The sequence below is a fragment of the Palaemon carinicauda genome, chromosome 44, assembly GCF_036898095.1.
Source record: "Palaemon carinicauda isolate YSFRI2023 chromosome 44, ASM3689809v2, whole genome shotgun sequence".
In the NCBI taxonomy this organism is placed as follows: Eukaryota; Metazoa; Arthropoda; class Malacostraca; order Decapoda; family Palaemonidae; genus Palaemon; species Palaemon carinicauda.
The window spans coordinates 53,199,409-53,219,159 of record NC_090768.1 but is presented as its reverse complement, the minus strand read 5'-3'; the positions used below and the strand labels follow the sequence as shown (position 1 = coordinate 53,219,159).

Below are 19,751 nucleotides of genomic sequence, written 5' to 3'. Positions count from 1 at the left end.
AAAAACTATAATCATGCGGCATGTTCATAAAAAAATAAAAACGTAAAAACTACTGTATAGTACACTGTAGTGCTATTTACTGAGGGCAGATTAATAAAGAACTAGAGGGGCACTCAGAGAGCAGACCCCTGCTGCGGCAGCTTATTTCTAAACCTTCAGTTTGACCTTGCTCTTGACCTTGACCTTTGACTATATGTATTAATTGGCATGGATTTTTAAACACTCAAATATGAACCAAGTTTTGAAGTTTCTGTGACAATGATGTCAAAACGTATAGCTGATTATGTGAATTGGACATTTTGCTTGACCGTGACATCCTTTGACTCTGACCTTTCAAAATTTAATAATTTCAAGCTTTTTACATAACAGTTAATCTCTGCAAGTTACATTACTCTAAGATTAAAATTGTGGCCAGGAAGCTGTTCAGTTCACAAACAAACACTCAAATAGGGGGTAAAACAACCTCCTTCCAACTTCCTTGGTGGAGTTAATCAAATAATGTGAATGACAACTTACCTTCCAACTAATGCTGCTGTATTAGTGTATATAATAAAACCCGACACACCAGCTAAAACGCCACCAATAAGACAGCAACCAACTGCATCAGGGATATGAGAACCAGTAATTGAAGTTAGCCCCATACAGCCCATGGCTATCATCACACCCAAAACGGCTGCAAGATCTTCAAGGAGAACAACGTTCACACTCGGGTCCTGACCTCGCAAAACTGGAAATAGAAAACAAACAATAATGGACTTGGAAAAAATATTACAAACCATTGACAAATTAGATCTGCAAATGTACAAGGTGGTCCTCTACTTACAAGCATCCGATTTATAAACACTTTGAGATACAAATACAAATCCAACTGAAAATTACAAACCCTTGACACAGATCTGAAAATAACAGATAAACCCTTGACACAGATCTGAAAATAACAGGCAAACCCTTGACACAGATCTGAAAATAACAAGCAAACCCTTGACACAGATCTGAAAATAACAGGCAAACCCTTGACACAGATCTGAAAATAACAAGCAAACCCTTGACACAGATCTGAAAATAACAGACAAACCCTTGACACAGATCTGAAAATAACACGCAAACACTTGACACAGATCTGAAAATTACAGACAAACCCTTGACACAGATCTGAAAATAACAGACAAACCCTTGACACAGATCTGAAAATTGCAGACAAAGCCTTGACACAGATCTGAAAATTACAGACAAACCCTTGACACAGATCTGAAAATTACAGACAAACCCTTGACACAGACCTGAAAATAACAGGCAAACCCTTGACACAGATCTGAAAATAACAGACAAACCCTTGACACAGATCTGAAAATAACAGGCAAACCCTTGACACAGATCTGAAAATAACAGACAAACACTTGACACAGATCTGAAAATAACAGGCAAACCCTTGACACAGATCTGAAAATAACAGGCAAACCCTTGACATAGATCTGAAAATAACAGACAAACCCTTGACACAGATCTGAAAATAACAGGCAAACCCTTGACACAGATCTGAAAATAAGACAAACCATTGACACAGATCTGTAAATGGTATACAGGTGGTCTTCAACATACAAACATTCAGAAATACAAACACAAAAACTGAAAATAACAAAGATAAGAAAAAGAAATGCTGCAATAAAACAATATTATATCATTTGACCCTTGCGACGCGAAGACAAGACAGCAGTCTGTCCATACTGCTGTGAGCCAAAGTCTAATATGCGACTAAAATGTCGCATGTGCTTGCATCCCCTTAAGGTGCTAGCATGCTGTATGCGTTCACCTTGTCGAGTGGATACAGCGCTCTGTGTATGTCTCGCCTGCTGTAAATCTACAGCGTGCTGCCCGTAGGCAACAGTATCGTGTCCGGTCAGTGGCACACCGGAGCAACTGTTAGTCTATCATGATGCGGAAAAACCTGACTGACCTTATGCAGTATATGTCCCGGCTGGCACATGCGTCTAGGTTGCTTAGAATTTCAGGATGCTATGTTTGTCGACAGATGCTCGCGTGTAGTATGCGTCCGCATCAGTGGAGACGCGTATCCCGCAGATCGCAAGGATGGTACAACTAGATGAAAGGATCAACTTTGACTGTCAGCGTCTGAGCCCACATGCACGTCTGAGCCGCTACAAGCTCCTGCTCTACCACCTCCCAACACAAGAGCCTATCTTTGCGAGGAAATTTGTAAATTTCCGACCCTTAACCCCCAGGGGTTATTTTTTTTCAAGAACATTTTGCAGTATATTTTTTTTTTAAATTCCTCTAACAGTCTTAATTTTTATCATAGAGAGGTCAGGTTGGTCTCATTCTCTTGGAAAATGCCTGAAGTTTATCAAAAAATTATCAAAAATATGTAAAAAAAAACAATTTAAATAGCAGTTTTTTGCAAGGACGTACCGGTACGTCCATGGGGGTGAAGGGATGAGTTTTGTGAAATGTAACACTAAGTCCTTTGTGGGTAAAAGGGTTAATAGAGTAAGTAAAATGACATTTGTAATAACTTTATATCTATTTCATATAAAACCCGACTCTTTCTTGGCTTTGTAGCAGGAAATCATAGGTATGGGATTCAGGTTAGGCCTACACTAGGCCTAAATTTAACAAAATTGGACTTACAAACTGCTTCTTGGAACCAATTAAGTTCAAGACCTTCTGTACCTAGATAACAATGATGATAGTTCCAATACATCTTAATCTTTCTGTTGTAAAAAAATGGTTTCCTTATAATAAAAATCACAGTCAGATTGCGTACCAGTCAACTTCTGCTGATCACACGATCTACAGATCATTAAATTTTCTTATATATTTTAAAAGCATGATAAATTTTCATGGACAATAAACATCAAATTAGTACATATCTGTACTAAACATACTTCGTGACAAGAGCAAATCCCATATTCATAATTATTATTACATGATACTATAGTTTAATGGCACAAGTCTTAACTTTAAGAATCTTGTAAGGCATGATCAAAGAATTTGTTCATGGAAAGCACTGAAATTTTGAGTGGAAGTAAAGATCAAGATGTCAGTCAAATAATGGGAAAGAAACCAAATGGAACAGATAAAAATTGTAAGGTAAAAGCAATGATGCTTGGAGCTAAAGGATTGCTCCAAACCACCTTTTAGTACTACCTGTACTGTGTAGTCAAAGGCAACTGAATACATCTAAAAATGCTGGAAATCACTGTATACTGAAGATAATTGAATGCTATTTAACAATAAAAGCATATACAAATCTGAAAGTCAATTATCAGCCCTGTAAAAGCTGCAAATCTTAACTCACCAATCTGGATAAACAAGGTTAAACTCAATCATTTTGAATGAGGTAAAAAATATAATATGGATCTTGAAATGTGGCCTGCTTTATAATACGAACTAATACTTTATTATCTAATTATGTCAACAACAGGGAATCCAAAGTAACATGATATACCAAAGAAACATCTTCCTTACTTTAGGGGTAGTCTATCAAATGTGCAAATGATGGACTCGTGTGCATAAGGGAGACTCAAGAGATTCAGGCTCTATTGAACCCGTCACAGCACCTCCAATACTGAATTCATCTTCAAACCGAGAACCCAATGAGAACCAAAATATCACAAATTTTAAGTAATTTGTATTTTTCCTAACAGTACTTACCTAGAACTACTTTTGCGCAGTTCCCCCTATCTCCGTTTCCCTTGTTGGGTCGCCCCGTGGTGGATGGATACTCGCCCTGAGGCGACCCTGGGTCAGCTCACGAGAGTGTGCTGCTAGGTCTGACTCGTTAGTAAGCATCTGGTCGCGGCGTAGATAACATATCGCCTTTGTGTTATGTGTTTCCTTTGTGCTTCCCCATCCCTTTGTGCCTTACCATTCACATTCTTTTACTGTGTTACGGGTGTTGTTTGGTGTTTCAGTGCTTTCCTTATGGAATCCCAGCGTCGCTGTCCCGGGCTTAAGACCGGTAAGGCTTTGACGTCTAATTACATCTTTAAATGGAAAAGAAGAAATCCCTGGAAATGGAGCTAGGCGACTTATCGTGGTGCCTCTGCATAGGAACCTAGTTGAAGATCCCTTTCTTTTACACAATTTCCTCCCACCGGTACCACAATCGACCCATGCACACACCTTGATTAGTTTCAGGTAGTATCCTATAAATACTGTATGCCTACACCAACCCATAAAGCTATATATATCCTTAAATTGCTTATTAGCAAAAAATGTTAATAAAGATGCAATTTTTCCCATACATCATGGGCTTTAAGAATGGAGAGTGAATTGACTTGAATATTTTGAAAGATTACCTCTGTTGTATTCTTGGCCAAAAGAGAGAAAACTTTGTAGTCAGTATCAGGAGATGGCCAGAGTGAACGTGATAAATTTTCATTACCTGAAGAATGCTGCAAGCCAGGACCATATCTCCTAATGGCAATTGTTTAACAGACACAGATGCTTAATGTAAACAAAAAGGTACATATATGAAGGAATGTACTGTAATAATTTACAATCCACAGATTTGTGTATAACAAGATAGAAGATTAAAAAAAAATTATTTTTTTACTCTGAAACAACGATGAAAAAGATGTTAACAACAATATCTACTGTACAATAAAATATGAAGTTAGGGTAGTACAAGACTTTTATCAGACATTATTTAAAATAGAAAAGATTAATTGTAAAATTACGAATAAAAATTGTGGGAGTAAAGGATATAACTAACCAAAACAAAAGCTGAAGTCATTCAACCAAAATCTAAATAATCTATTAGAAAGACAAAAACATCATTACTGTCTAAGATACTATATCATCAGCAATAAAAGTCATAGACTCAACAAAAACACTTGAAGATGTTACCATAAAAAAACTTTGGTCAAATTTGCCAGACCTACTTACAAAGTTTTCAGTGCATAGCATTTAGGCTATACAATCCTCTTCAAATAAAGTCTAGACACTGAGAGCAATGAAGGGTTACAGAAACAATCATAGGAACACAAAAAGAAAGAGGATTGGCTTTGTTCAAATATAACCCATTCATTTTGTAATCGTCTATATTACGGTAACAAATGTAAAATGAACGGGAGATATTGATGAGTTGCATTGAAATGTAAAATATACTGAAAGAAACCATAAAATCCATATTCCAAAAATTATATTGTAAAATGCGAGATCATCTAGTTAAGAGATATGACACAATAAATTTGAATCATTGTCGGTTTTCACCTTGGATCCTGTCATCAATATCCTATTAGTATACGACAGGTAGGTGGTGGGAAATGGCGGCGAAAGAAAATTATTAATTTCTATTGAGGTCCTCAAGTTGGTACTTGCAGTATACAGTAATATCTTTTTTCCATTCGAAAGAGAGATTCATGAAAACGATACACTGTACCAGACAATCATCATCATAAAAATTACACCCCTCAAAAATCCAAATCTGTACGTACCATATTCCGTGAAGGTCATTTGTTGTGCAATTGCTCCTTTTCTTATGGAATGAGCAGCCATCAGGAGGGTTCCACCTTCGGTTATCAGTGAGCCCCCTAGGATGTAGAACGCCCAATAGAGTGGCATTACCTGCTAAGTAAAATAAATAAAATTTAAATCTCCCAAGAAATGTCAGCTATGTCAATTAAAGATTCTTGGAAAAATAAAAAACTTGGACAGAAGGCCCAGGTTATGAAGGAAAAAATGCAAATGAGCAAGTTCAATTCAAGTAAAAGCTATATATTTATCAATTTTCAACTTTCATAAAAGGGATTTTGACGTATTAAAAATCTATTTCTGGGGAGAGACCTGTGACGCACGGTGAAAAGGGTCCTTCTTTACACTTTTCTAATATAAATCTTCCAAATATACTAGAGAAAGAGAAAAGCATGGAATGCAGAGGTTACTACCCTCGCGCGATCACCTTGTGGGTGTCGTGTATACAACAAGGGCGTGTGAAAACCACTATTCACAGGCTGTCTTCCATTTAGATAATCCCTTCATCAAAGGGGAGGGCCGTGACAGGCCCTTTCCTCGGTAAAACAGTGAACAAGCGAGTAATTACCCACTGGGTGAATTCATTTCTCCCCCTTGTATTATATGCAAATCTAAAATCTTGCTGTATGTATAAAGGCTGGCTGGCTGTGAAAGCACTGGAGTAGAAGGATATTCCTGCCAAACTAATGTGCTAGTAAGTGTCAAGGTAGAAAATAACCAAAGAATTCTTCTGCACTTATTTTGAATGACTGGAACTATTGCTTAACTTGAAAAAGAACCATAGCTGATATATCATTTCCAGTGATCAGAAGTTATGTTAAGCAAGCAAATGAAATCCAAAAAGGCACTTTTAATCAATCCACCAAAGGCATCAATAAGTTAACCTACATATATTGTCACCCTATTGTGCAAGCTCATGGTATGGATATTTCCTAAATTTTTTTATACCTACTGCTTCAAGATACTGAATTCTGAATACGACTATCTCAGTACCTTTTGCTAATAAGATTACATGAAATACCCTGGATATTGAACATGCCTTTGAAGTCTACTACAGTGCGAGCTCATGGCATAGCTATCACCTACAAGTTTTTTATACCTACTGCTACAAAATATTGAATACTTTTTCTACAAAATTAAACGAGATACTCTGAATAATAAACATCCCTTTGAAGTCTACTACAGTTATAACAATGATAACTGCATTTGATTGCCATAAAAAATAAATAATCTCCAGACCCTGAAGACCTGTTGTAACTTTAATAAGAACACAAAGACCACCTTCATTCAGCTGTGACTAATCCCTATAGGTCTTATATGGAATCACAAATTTTCTGATCTTCTGTTTACTAAGATACCTAATTGTATTTCAAGTAATATAATACGGTAGTTTCTATTCTATCAAATATTTGTCAGATTTGAAACCAATAACTATGAATTTACTAGTGCATCAATACAATCTCGGTTTTATTATAGTTACGGATGGAAAAAGCAGGTGTTTCCTATAGGAAATGTCCATTTTCTTAAAAAATGACACTTATTTTCACTGCAAATAAAAACTTAATTATCTAAAAAATAATAATCAACGGAGTTAGCACGCGCAGCTCAGCATGTACCGCTTGCCAGTACATATAGAAGACGAACTTGTATCCAGTCAAGCAAAATAAGTATATCCAATGATTTATCTACTATAGATATCATTAACCCTTTAAGTGTCATTGGACAATTAACATCCACTATTTCTTCTCCCGTCAATACCATATGACACAATTCATGTCCAGTAATACCATATTTTTTTTTTTGTCTTATTATTTATGTATATGAAAATTTTACACAATAAGTAACATTCTATATAACTGGAAGAAATTTAATCAGTTATATGATGATAAAGGTTGCTAATTTCTATCTTATATACATGTTGTGCTATGATCAATAATAAAAAATACCCATAAAAAGGGCTTGGGATTTGAGTGTCAAATCATTTGGATTGGGGCCCAAAGAGTTAAGTCTGGTATCACAAACCATACACAACTTTGCACTGTCATATCCAATGAAATATCTTTTGACATACCCCAGATGGTTCCAAAAGCGCCGATATGCCATGTTGGAAAGAGAGACCAGCACCAACACAAAATATCATGGCTCCTGATATCAGCGACGACACATACCTCATGGTGGTATAACCATACGGATGAATGAGATCAGCTTGCTGAGAAAAAAAATCATGTGTCATAATTAAAATCATCATTTGTGGTTAAATTATAACTTAATTCTAAAAGCTGAATGATGACAGGTTTTGTCACCATATGGCTTAACCCTTTTACCCCCAGGCTATTTGGAAATTTCCAACCCTTAACCTCCAGGGGGTTATTTTTTTCCCAGCACATTTTGCAGTATATTTTTTTAAATTGCTCTAACAGCCTTAATTTTTGTCATAGAGAGGTCAGTTTGGTCTCATTCTCTTGGAAAATGCCTGAATTTTCTGAAAAAATTATCAAAAATATGAAAAAAAAAAAATTTATAGCATTTTTTTGCAAGGACGTACCGGTACGTCCATGGGGGTAAAGGGATGGCTTTTGTGAACGTACCAGTACGTTCTTTGGGGGTAAAAGGGTTATAAGTAGGTAGGATATAAGAGCATCAATTAAAGTCCAATAAAGTACACTAAGATATCTATGAAAATTCTTCTTCTTACATGAATGCAGTAATAAATTGATTCTTGCTAGCTACATTCTAAAAGCAAATAAAGCTAGTTATTGTGTTGTCACCTATGTTCTTTATCCTCCTCATGGATTTTGTAATGCAGTGAACAATTGGGGATGGTGGAGAAGGATTGGACTGGATTGGTAGTAGGAAATTAGCTGACCTAGAGTATGATGATGATGATGTCCTTATTAGCAGAACACCGCAGGATTTGCAATGATTGCTTACCAGAATGCATGAAATATCACACGAGATTGGGCTCATGATAAATAGAAGAAAGGCAGATGATGAGAATGGAATATGCAATGGAAGATGAAATATCATTAGAAGGAGAAGGGATTGAGGTAGAATCATTTAAATATTAAGGAACTATGATTTCTAATGTATGTATGTATGATTTCTAATACAGGGTCTTTAGAATTGGAATTTAATGAAAGATTGAAAAAAAGCAAATCTGACAATGGCAAGGTTAAGTAAAATTTGGAAATCAAATTGCCTTTAATTAAATATAGAAATAAGGCTATACATCAGTTTAGTAAAGTCGGTGTTACTAAATATACATGAGTTGTGGTATAACAATGAAACAATATCCAACAGATTTTGTAGATTTGAGAACAAAGCCCTTAGAGGGATATTGGGAGTTGAATGGCAGGACATGATTAGACTAGAATTTCTTCCATAGGAAAAGACATGCTCATGGAAAATCTTGAAGGATAACTCCCAACCATCAACTCTTAAACAGTCAAAAGGTCAAAAAAAGGAGCAAACAAAAAGTAACCAAGATGGAGAAGTTTGCATATACAGTCAACTACAATATAATGTACTTTAATAATACTCAAATTACAGGTAGTTTCTCAAGCATGCAAACATAGTTTTACTAAAAAAAAAAATGACAAATTCGAAGATAATTTGTATTTTTCCTAACCATACAAACCTTAGCTATTTACAAAGGGTATTACTTTTAGCGTAGCTGAAATGGCGAGCCATTAGAATTTAACGAGGGTGTATTACCCCCGCGCTAGTTAGCGGGGGGGGTAGGGGAGTGGTAGCTAGCTACCCCTCCTCCCCCTCACACACAGGTGAATACTCACTTTCACTTAGAGGTAGGACTTGTCTTGGGGGACAGGGCTGGCGGGCAAATATGTGTAAATAGCTAAGGTTTGTATGGTTAGGAAAAATACAAATTATCTTCGAATTTGTCATTTGTTCCGTAACCGAAATACAAACCACGCTATTTACAAAGGGTGACTTATCCCTTAGGAAGGGTGGAAAGTCCCCAGCCATACTGGCTTTGGCTTTACCCGGGGACTCAGAATCCGAGTGAGTCGCACTCGAGAAAAGGAGTCCCTGCACCTCACAAGTTCCTTGCACCGCAAGGAACCATGTGGCCTACGTAAGCTTGTGTGTGAAGGAAGAAGTGTGACCCGTCTTAGGCAGTTGACCTGGAGTTCCAGAAGGAACTCTGGGTTAAGACGTTCCCAATACCACCTCGTCAGGGTATGGGGGACGCGACAGTATTGACTCAATACTCGGAACACAAGGAAGCATGGTTTACCTGCAGAGGTTCGAGGTCAGCTATGCAGAGACCAGGATGCTGCTTCCCCGTAGAGGGGATGATGAAGAAAGAAGTAAGGGCCAGACATACTTCTTTCGTTCATGCAGACTAAAACCTGATAACAATGCCCTCAACCTTCTGCTACCTGTCCAAAAAGGAGCCTGAGGTTAGACCAGCTGTTGTGTAGCCACCACAGAGCGATAGAAAACGTATCGAGACTCCTGTGGGTCACGCCCTGCAGGAAGCGGGCTGCGAAGGTCATCAGACGCTTCCAGACTCCAGCTTGTAGCACCTGCGTCACAGAGTAGTATTACTCGAAGGCGAGGGACGTTGCGATGTATCCAACATCGTGCTGTAGGGCGACGTGACGGGGGAGGGTCTGAAGACAGGTCGAGATGAATGTCCTTGAGTCCGGGCTGAAGAGGTATACTGGTGACTCTCCCCCCATGTCCTCCTTGTGTTCCCAAATCGGCTGCAACTGAGGCCAAACTGCAGCTGTTCCCAGCGCTAACCTCTCAATTCCTGTACTGGCAAGAAAGAGAAGGTCTTGGGACATCAGACACAGAATGGAGACTCAAAATCTTGAATGAATCGGACCGAAGGGTCGGGACCCTCAGATTCTGAGTCTAGCCAACAACTCAGGAGCGAGCCTGAATGTTGCCTTCCCCTCTTCCTTAGAAAGGGGGGGAGTAGTAAGAGACCAAGAAGATTGCTCACACACTGGCCGTGGCCAGAGTGAGCAGAAGACCCAGGGCGGAATACAATCCGAGGCCTGTCGTAAAAGGGTCTTGAGAAGATCTCTTAAAGGACTAAAAGTCCGAGCCATGCTCCAAGTTGGAGGTCTTCCTCCGACTAGGGCAGGGACGATCGTAGCTTCGCATGAGCGAGGATAGATCCAGCGGGCAGGAAAAAGTTATTCCTTTAAGCCTGAAGGTCAGGGAAAGGCTGAGCGACAGGCTTCATTGCCAAGAGCGGAAAGGAGTTTCCTCCCGCCGAAAGGCAATAAGACCGTTATTGCTGGAGAAGAGGCCTCACGGGAAGAAGTATATCTCCCACGGCACCAACCACCTTAGACTCTTCACTTTGCCTGGGAGACCCCTGTGGATGACTATCGCAGATGACGCGACCTCCGTACCGCGACTGTAGCGGGTTGTCTCTTCTAGAGGAGGAAGCGTAGTGTCTCCAGGCATGAAGCCGAAGCGACGCCCCGGTTCGGGAGAGATGTCGCAGTGTGGTTGCTTGAGTAGTCTGCGCCGTGGGAGAAGCTCTCCCGGGAGTTCCGTCAGGGGAAGCAGAGGGTCCAGAAACCGTTCTGCACATAGTCCCAGTGGAGCTCTCCCATTGAAAGGTTGACAGACAACCTGGTTTTGTTGAGACCCATTGTCCGCAGACAAAAAGGAGGGAAGACGCAGGCGTCGAAGTTGTCCCACCATCACCGGAATGCATCTTGCCAGAGTCTCGGGGTCTGAGACTGGGGGGAAAACTAGCGGAAGCTTGAGGTCCCAAGCTGTCGCGATCAGGTCCCCCAGACCAGCACTTGCTGGTTACCCAAGGTCAAAGACCCCTAGGTACACTCTCTCTATGAGGCTCTGCTCGGATAGTCTGAGAGAAACATTCCCCTGCCTGGAATGAGAGAGCCGATGGTGGAATTGAGAGAATCTCAATCATCCCGATATCTCTACTGCAAGATGTGAAGGTGTGAAAATGCGTCCCCTGCTGGTTAGCATGAAGTCGACACGCAACGGGGCGACTTGGCAGGAGCGGTAGGATCTGAAGAGGGGCCAGACTAAGGCCCTTAAGCCTGCCTGAATGATGGAGAGGTATCCTTCAGGTCTTGACCATAGGCCTGGACCGGAACATGCCCCCCCCCCCCCTTTCCTTTGACGAGTCCGAGAACCGCATCAAGAATGTGGGGAAAGGACGAGAATATCCACTACCATCAAGAGGCTCCATAGGTCAACACCCATTGCAGGTTTAATAGTTCCGCTGGTCCCATAGGGCCAGGGAGTCCGGTTAAACATTGCCTGAAGCCACCGGAACTTGGATCGCCCCACATGGAACTTATCCTGAGGCGACCGTTCGGACTATAAACGGGTCAATGAGGAAAGAAGAACTAGGAAACGTTCCAAGGTAGGGCTGAAAACTCTGCTTGACTGAGAACAGGTACTGCGACTCTCCTCAGTCTTGCCACGGTGAACCGAAAGGAAGGCTCGGAGGATGTGGTAACAGAATCTGGCGTCCCCAGGTGGTCACCCATCCAAGTACCGACGTTGCTTAACCTCGCTGGACGGACGAGAAGCGGGGTTTCCAACGTGGTAAGGCGGTTGACTCAATATCATGGCCAGATACTCCAGATGTTGAGGCAGAGGAAGAGAAGGCTCCAAGCAAAATACCATGAGCCCACACTCATGGTCAGCATTCGGAAGCTTTTCCCGGCGCTGAATCAGGTCGAAACCCGAGCCTACCGGAGTTGACCAGCCCTCCAAACAGCAGAGGAGGCGGAAGTCTGCACCTGAGCGGCCAAGAGGAAGGCAGGGAGAGTTCTCTGGGGAAACAAACCTGCTATGCCACGGCGGGATAGCCACACTGCATCATAAGCAGGAATACTTGCAGTTTAGGCTGAATTCGACGAGCACCCTGGAAGATGGATGGAATGGAAACTGAAAGTACCCGTCCTTCCGATCCAGGGTTAAAGGAGTCCTGTCGCCTCGTTACCAGTCTGATCGATTCTGCTGGTCTACGCTGGCCGAAGTTTGTTCGACAAACTTGATCAGGGCTGAGAGGTCGACTATGGACGTCCCCTCTCAGATCCTTCCTTACAAGAAAGGATCGACTGAGGGGGCCGGGGGTGAAGCCGTCGATGATCCTAAGGAAGACCTTCGCCTAAGGTATGGATCATTCTGCCCAACCGGGCAACTCTGCTGATGCTATGGCATAGAGGTTCAGAGACACTGAATTCGCTGACAGAGACGGCAGGCGCGATATCCTTGGCTACTCACAGAGATTGTGCGGGAATGGGCATCGGGAAGCTGTCATTCGGATGAGTAACCTTAAGCATCCTCCCAGCGAAAAAACCTGCAATCCTAGAGTTCGTGAACTCCTTTTAGGACTATGCCCCCCCGGGGGAGTCTCCCGTGCCATCTGTTCCTGACAGGAGGAAACTGCAATTGGACACCTTGTCCCAGTTGTCGTAGCCGATAACTTAGGCCGACGTGGTTGAAAGAAAAGGGAGCTGGAGCCCTGCAGAGTCTGGAAGAAAGCGCCTTGGAGGAGTGAAACCGGAAGTCGATTTACTCCGCACAGCAGATGTTTAAGTCTCTGTCCTTGGGCAAAGACAAAACTCTTCTCAAGGATGGAAGGGTGTCTGAGGTCGTTGACCTCCACAGATGAGACACCCGAAGGAAGCCTTCAGTCAGTGCGTCCAGATGGTACAACATCGAGCTTGTCCGCAAGTAGATACTTAACGACGAAAGGCCAAGGTGCCTGAGCTCGAGAGGAGGAAAGTACCCTTGATCTTCCTGTAGCTTCCTTGAACCAAACCTCGGGCCGTAACCGAGGAGGGAAAGAACCTGGTAAGCTCCCAGAGGAAGAGGTAAGCAGTCACCCCTTGTCCGATGGAGAAATCTTCAACGGAAAGCCCCCCCCGCCAAAAATCCTTCCAGGGCGGGAGAAGGAGAGAGTACTCGTGCAGGAGAGGGGACCCTCGAGACCGACCTCTTGGGAACCAACTTCGCCCTGGGGGAAGTCACCACGAAGTCCACTCCTCTCTTTCTCTTCAGCGTAGGAGAGACAGCCGCTGGTTTGTTACCCTGGCCGGTGAGTGCTGGTTTCATAAACCTCATTAACGCCCGTGCCAGCGGATCAAACCATGTCTGCTGCTCCAAGGACACAGAGTCCGAAATCCTCGCTAAGGTGAAAGGGATCGGGCGATCCTTTGGAGAGGACACGACGGTTCCTGCCTGAAAAGAAGGTGGGAAGAATGCTGTACTGACCTGTCTTCGTCCTGCACTACCAACCTGTGCTTGGATGGAGGTGATCCCGAGTGCCGCCTAGGAGCACGCGTCCCTGCTGCTACCACCGGCTGTGGAATTCGCCGCGAACTATGGTCGCGCGAGGGCGAACGGTCGCGCAAAGGTGAATGGTCGCGCGGGCGCACAGGCGAGTGGTCGCGCGGGCGCGCAGGCGAGCGGTCGTGAGGGCGCGCAGGCGAGCGGTCGCGAGGGCGCGCAGGCGAGCGATCGCGCGGGCGCGCAGGCGAGCGATCGCGCGGGCGAGCGATCGCGCGGGCGCGCAGGCGAGCGATCGCGCGGGCGCGCAGGCGAATGGGCGTGACGGCGAGGGATCGTGCTGCCGCGTAGGTGAAGAAGATCGCTGGCGGTAAGCGATGGCGAGCAGCATGTGTAGGTGAATGATCGCGTGATAGAGTGCGATGGTGATCAGCATCCGCAAGAGGGCGATCGTTCAGGGTTGTGCGATGAGGAGCAGCATGCGAAGCGGGCAATCGTTCAGGGTTGTGCGATGGCGAGCAGCATGCGCAGGTGAATGATCGCGTGAAAGGGTGCGATGGTGATCAGCATCCGCAAGAGGGCGATCGTTCAGGGTTGTGCGATGAGGAGCAGCATGCGAAGCGGGCAATCGTTCAGGGTTGTGCGATGGCGAGCAGCATGCGCAGGTGAATGATCGCGTGAAAGGGTGCGATGGTGATCAGCATCCGCAAGAGGGCGATCGTTCAGGGTTGTGCGATGAGGAGCAGCATGCGAAGCGGGCAATCGTTCAGGGTTGTGCGATGGCGAGCAGTATGCGCAGGTGAATGATCGCGTGAAAGGGTGCGATGGTGATCAGCATCCGCAAGAGGGCGATCGTTCAGGGTTGTGCGATGAGGAGCAGCATGCGAAGCGGGCAATCGTTCAGGGTTGTGCGATGGCGATCAGCATCCGCAGTTGAGGGTCGCGCGATGGCGATCAGCATCCGCAGTTGAGGGTCGCGCGATGGCGATCAGCATCCGCAGTTGAGGGTCGCGCGATGGCGATCAGCATCCGCAGTTGAGGGTCGCGCGATGGCGATCAGCATCCGCAGTTGAGGGTCGCGCGATGGCGATCAGCATCCGCAGTTGAGGGTCGCGCGATGGCGATCAGCATCCGCAGTTGAGGGTCGCGCGATGGCGATCAGCATCTGCAGTTGAGGGTCGCGCGATGGCGATCAGCATCCGCAGTTGAGCTAGTAGCTGGCGAACCATGTTCCTTCAGAAGTGTTGGAGAACGTTGGCGTGCCAGCTGTAACACACGTGGGCGATCCGGAGATCGCTGGCGAGCTGATGATCGCTGACGAGCTGATGATCGCTGACGAGCTGACGATCGCTGACGAGCTGATGATCGCTGACGAGCTGATGATCGCTGACGAGCAGAAGGCTACGCGTGGAAGCCCGCGCAAAGAAGAAGAGTCCTTGACCCCGACCTGAACCTAAGTTCTAGATCGCGAGGGCGAACGTGGGCGCACAGGGCACGTAACAGGAACTGCAGGGAAGATCATCTTGAAAGCGCTGACGAACAGGAGAGCGCTGACGAACAGAAGGGCGCGCAGGGAAACCCTGACACGCAAGGGAAGAACCCCCGTGGGGGCAACCCTTTGCCCCGAAGGGATCGTTGTCCGCCGGGAGACTGATGTCCGTCGGAAGACCGCTGTCCGTCGGGAAGACCGTTGTCCGTCGGGAAGACCGTTGCCCGTCGGAAGACGAGATTAGACTGCTGTCCATCTGCACCAAGACGGAAGATCGAGAAAAAGAAGTTGTAGGCTGCAAACGGAGATTCAAAAAGGCGCCTCAAGCACCCTTATAGGGAGATGAGAGGCCCTTACGACGAGGCGGACGGAGGGCCTTACGGCGAGGGAGGCCAACAGCAACAGCAACAGAAGAAACCTCCGAAGAGGAGTCTCTATGAGTGTACTCTCTCGCGAACGAAAGAGAAACACTTCGTGGAAGAGACTGGTCAGCCAGTGACCTAAAAGGGGCAATCCTCCGAAGAGGAGATCCTGCAGTTGCCCAGCCCCTTGAGCGAAACTGCAGGTGCGACCGCTCAGCACCAAGAGCATAGTCGCACGAAAAAAAGGCAAGAGAAGAACCCCCCAAAAGAGGAAAAGCTCAAGCCTGGACAGGAAAAAAAACTTCCCTCGGAAGGAAAGTTATCCGCCCAAGGAGGCAAGCCTCCTGACTGTTCTAAAATGAACTGGAGAGCTGTCCGTCGACACGGGAGTACTACCAGTAGGAGACACGCCCCTGACGACAATACAAGGGGGAGGCAGCAACAGCCGAATCCCCAGGACTCAACCAGACAGCTCACACCGTTGCTATATTACAGAAACGAACTAGATCGGTAACTGTAAAAAAATAAAACAAATAATATTAGTACACATTCATTCCCCCGGGAAGGCTCCGAAGAGGAATCCCGAGGAAAAGGAACAAGAATTACACAATAGGCACGTGCCCTCACAACCACTTACACTCGCGGAAGGAGAGCTGTAACCAAAACAGAATTATAACAATTATAATTATGTAACTATGTAATTATGTAATTTAAAAATGAATGAACACTAAAGAAAAAAACGAAAACCCCGAAAGGAATCGTTCTACAAGCTGAAAAATTAACAACTACAATTAGATTCATAAACTAATTGAGACAAAATGTACGGCGTAGCAACCCCACCCACACGGGAAGGAAGCTACAAGGGCGTAGTAAAACATAGTAAAAGGGTGAACGACCTCAAGAGAGAGAGAGAGAGAAAGACCGAAGTCAAACTCGATCGCAACCCATAAAATTAGGCCGTGGTGGCCTAACTGCCGAGGCCTCCACGTAGATATCGTACACTACACACACACATCTGAAAAGGAAACTTACTTATTTCTATACTCAAATATATATACAAACATGAAAACATGTTTACATATATATTGAGTAAAAGAAAAGTAAGCGATTAAGTAAAGACAAAACAGACAATGGCTGCCAAGCGAGGACCAAGACAGAGACGTCTGTCACAGTCCGAGCCAAAAGTGAAAGTGAGTATTCACCTGTGTGTGAGGGGGAGGAGGGGTAGCTAGCTACCACTCCCCTACCCCCCCCGCTAACTAGCGCGGGGGTAATACACCCTCGTTAAATTCTAATGGCTCGCCATTTCAGCTACGCTAAAAGTAATACCCTTTGTAAATAGCGTGGTTTGTATTTCGGTTACGGAACAAACAGATGTTTAACATTTTGTATGATTATAAAAAACAATAAAAACAAAAAAGTTCATATTGTTATTCTAGTCTCAATGATATATAATTGAACTACAATAAAGTACAGTATATAAAACTAAGGTTCCAATAATAGGCATCACAAACAAAGCTAAATTTCATGACCCCAGTAGCAATGGAAAAAGCTTGAGTAAAGTACTAAATTAAATGTAATGGCTAATAGTAGAGTGAAAGGATGGTACACTCATCCCTTCAATTAACTGCCGAAAATCAGTTACTGTACTGTATGTTACTAACAAACTTAGGGGAAAAGAAAGACAAGACTACAGTGGAATGCCTGTAAATGAATGCAAAATTAAAGAAATATGCTCAAATAGAAGAAAGCTGAAATAAAATAATTAAAAATCCAGAGCTTATTGACAACAAGGTACACAAAAATGTAGTGTTATTCTCTGAAGCAGGTGTGGTACAGATACCCCACCAGCTGAGGATCATCCTCTTTAAAGGTACGAATGATGATCAGGATTCGTGGAAGGCCATAAATGTATGGTAATGTAAATTATGGGTTTGTCATGAAAAAATGGCAGTCAAATAACCATGGCAATAAATGACTGGTAGTGGTATAAATAAAACTCAGTTTTCTTAAAATACATTCCCTTCCAAAAATCCCAGAACTTTAAAAAAAAAAAACAGAGATTATTCTTCATACCTGATTAGATTTATGGATTCCATAAGCTAGTATTAATTGATTGGCAACATCTGCAAATGAATGCAATGCTTCAGCAAATAAACTATAAGATCCAGTGAATGCCCACGCACCCAACTTCATGATAAAGTTGGCTCCATTTCTGTAAAAAAAAAAATCACATCATCATACATTGATTAAAATTATCGTTGAATTACAATGGATCAGTTAATTCAAGTACTGTGTGTGTTTCTAAGTGTAAAAGAGCCTTCATGGATTAAAGTCTTTCCACAAAGTCTGAAGATTCTGAGGGCTTTTAAAAGTGCAAAGGCTAATGAAACAACAAAATTTACGCCCTTTTTTTACATCAGATAAATTGCAAATACAAAAAGGAGGAGGAGGAATAGTGGGATTCACTAATGAAGAAATTAATGAGAGGAATTTGTTGGGTTCACTCATGAATGAGCTAATATATCTGCCTATTCAAGCAAGAAGTAACAGACTACCACTTCCATCTATACAGTCCAGCTTCACTCCACACATCCAAACTACTTCAGTCTTGTGTTCTCAGTCTTTTTTCAACTTTTAGACACCACATCTCTCCACCAATTCCTTATTTATTATACAATCTTTCCCCCGTACTTCAGCACCCATCACAAGTGTTTGCTGCCTCAACAAAGTGAACAATTTTATCAACAGTAGTTTGGCTATCTTTCTCTATCATCTATACTGCTACCATTATCCTTCTTACTAATTTCCTATACTCACCCTTCTCAGTCTAACTTATTTCGAAGGTAACAGAAATGCTCTACCTCTTGTAACTCCTTCCCATCTATCATAACAGTTCTCAACTATCAATGTCTATCCCATTTTTCATGGTAGATTTTGTAATACATCTTGAACCACCATCTGTTATAATTGATACACAGTACAAAGTTCACCTCCACATCATTCCCACAAAAGCCATAAGGCCACTACTCTTGTGATTGTACTTTTTCCTTTGCTTCTTCTCGTCACAATTCACTTTGTCTCATCATCATCCTCTCCTCCTATGCCTAATGACACAAAGGGCTTCGGTTAGATTTTGCCAGTCCTATCATTAACATTAATTTTCAGTCTTCTACTTTCCAAACCACCCTTCTTCCATTTAAACATTTCCACCACTTCTCTAAAATCATGCAATCAACTTTAGGTTCACTGCAAAAAGTAGCTCCAAGGGGTTCCCCTTTTTAGCCCTAACTTGTAGCTTTCTTCATTTCTACAATAACCAGCAAAAGGCTAAGCTCTGAGCCTTGATGAACAGCAACATTTATCTCAAACTCTCCTCATGTGAAGATTACTCCCTACTCACTAGATTACGTTCTATGAAAGAGTAACATCAAAATAAATCCTTCTGGTATCTCTTGTTTTCATAATGCCCACTCAACTATTTAATAAGGTACTCTGCATTAATCAAACAAATTCCTGATGACACGATGAATTACATTTCTTATAATCTTGGACTTCATTAATGATTTCTCCACATTATACTCATTCACAATATCATAACACCCATACAGTTTGGTAAAAGAAGAATACAGTAATTCAATATGTATAAATCTTGGTAATGTGGCTATTGCCATCACAAAAAAAGCCATTTCTTAATGGCAAAGGCAATGGGACAATCCAGACAATATTTCCCTCTATCCTTGTCCTAAACAAAACAAGGAAAATAAAGGAAGAAAGGTGGATCATATTCACTGAGAAAACAACAAATCCTCCTTTTAATGAACAGTTGAAATCACGATAAATAGAAGAAAAAAAATCATTATGAAGCTTGGAAGGGCATTAAAACATACTCATTGATTGGCACAATCTGTGGTCTGTTTCAATATTATTATTATTAGTAGTAGCTAAACTACAACCCAAGTTGGAAAAGCAAGATGCTATAAGCCCAAGGGCTCCAACAGGAAATAACAGCCCAGTGAGGAAAGGAAATAAGGAAGGAAATAAATGATATAAGAAGTAATGAACAATTAAAATGAAATATCTTTAAAATATCAACAACATTAAAACAGATATTTCATATATAAAAATCATCATAAAAT

The 19,751-nt window shown here is 42.8% G+C and overlaps 1 protein-coding gene across 7 annotated transcripts in view; it reads right to left on the bottom strand.

Moving 5' to 3' along the window:
* ZnT49B (Zinc transporter 49B) overlaps window positions 1-19,751 on the bottom strand; it is a 97,367-nt gene that overhangs the window by 53,933 nt on the left and 23,683 nt on the right. For 6 of the 7 annotated variants that reach the window (XR_011042509.1, XR_011042507.1, XR_011042508.1 and 3 more), the window contains exons 7-10: window positions 17,689-17,827; window positions 7,568-7,705; window positions 5,460-5,592; window positions 517-727 (exon numbers count right to left, since the gene is read on the bottom strand). Coding sequence is in view for 2 of the 7 variants with exons in the window: in XM_068366734.1 (XP_068222835.1) it covers window positions 517-727; window positions 5,460-5,592; window positions 7,568-7,705; window positions 17,689-17,827 (621 nt within the window). In the remaining 5 variants the exon portion in view is untranslated. The remainder of the gene's footprint in view (window positions 1-516; window positions 728-5,459; window positions 5,593-7,567; window positions 7,706-17,688; window positions 17,828-19,751) is intronic. The other variant, XR_011042510.1, reaches the window with a different exon arrangement.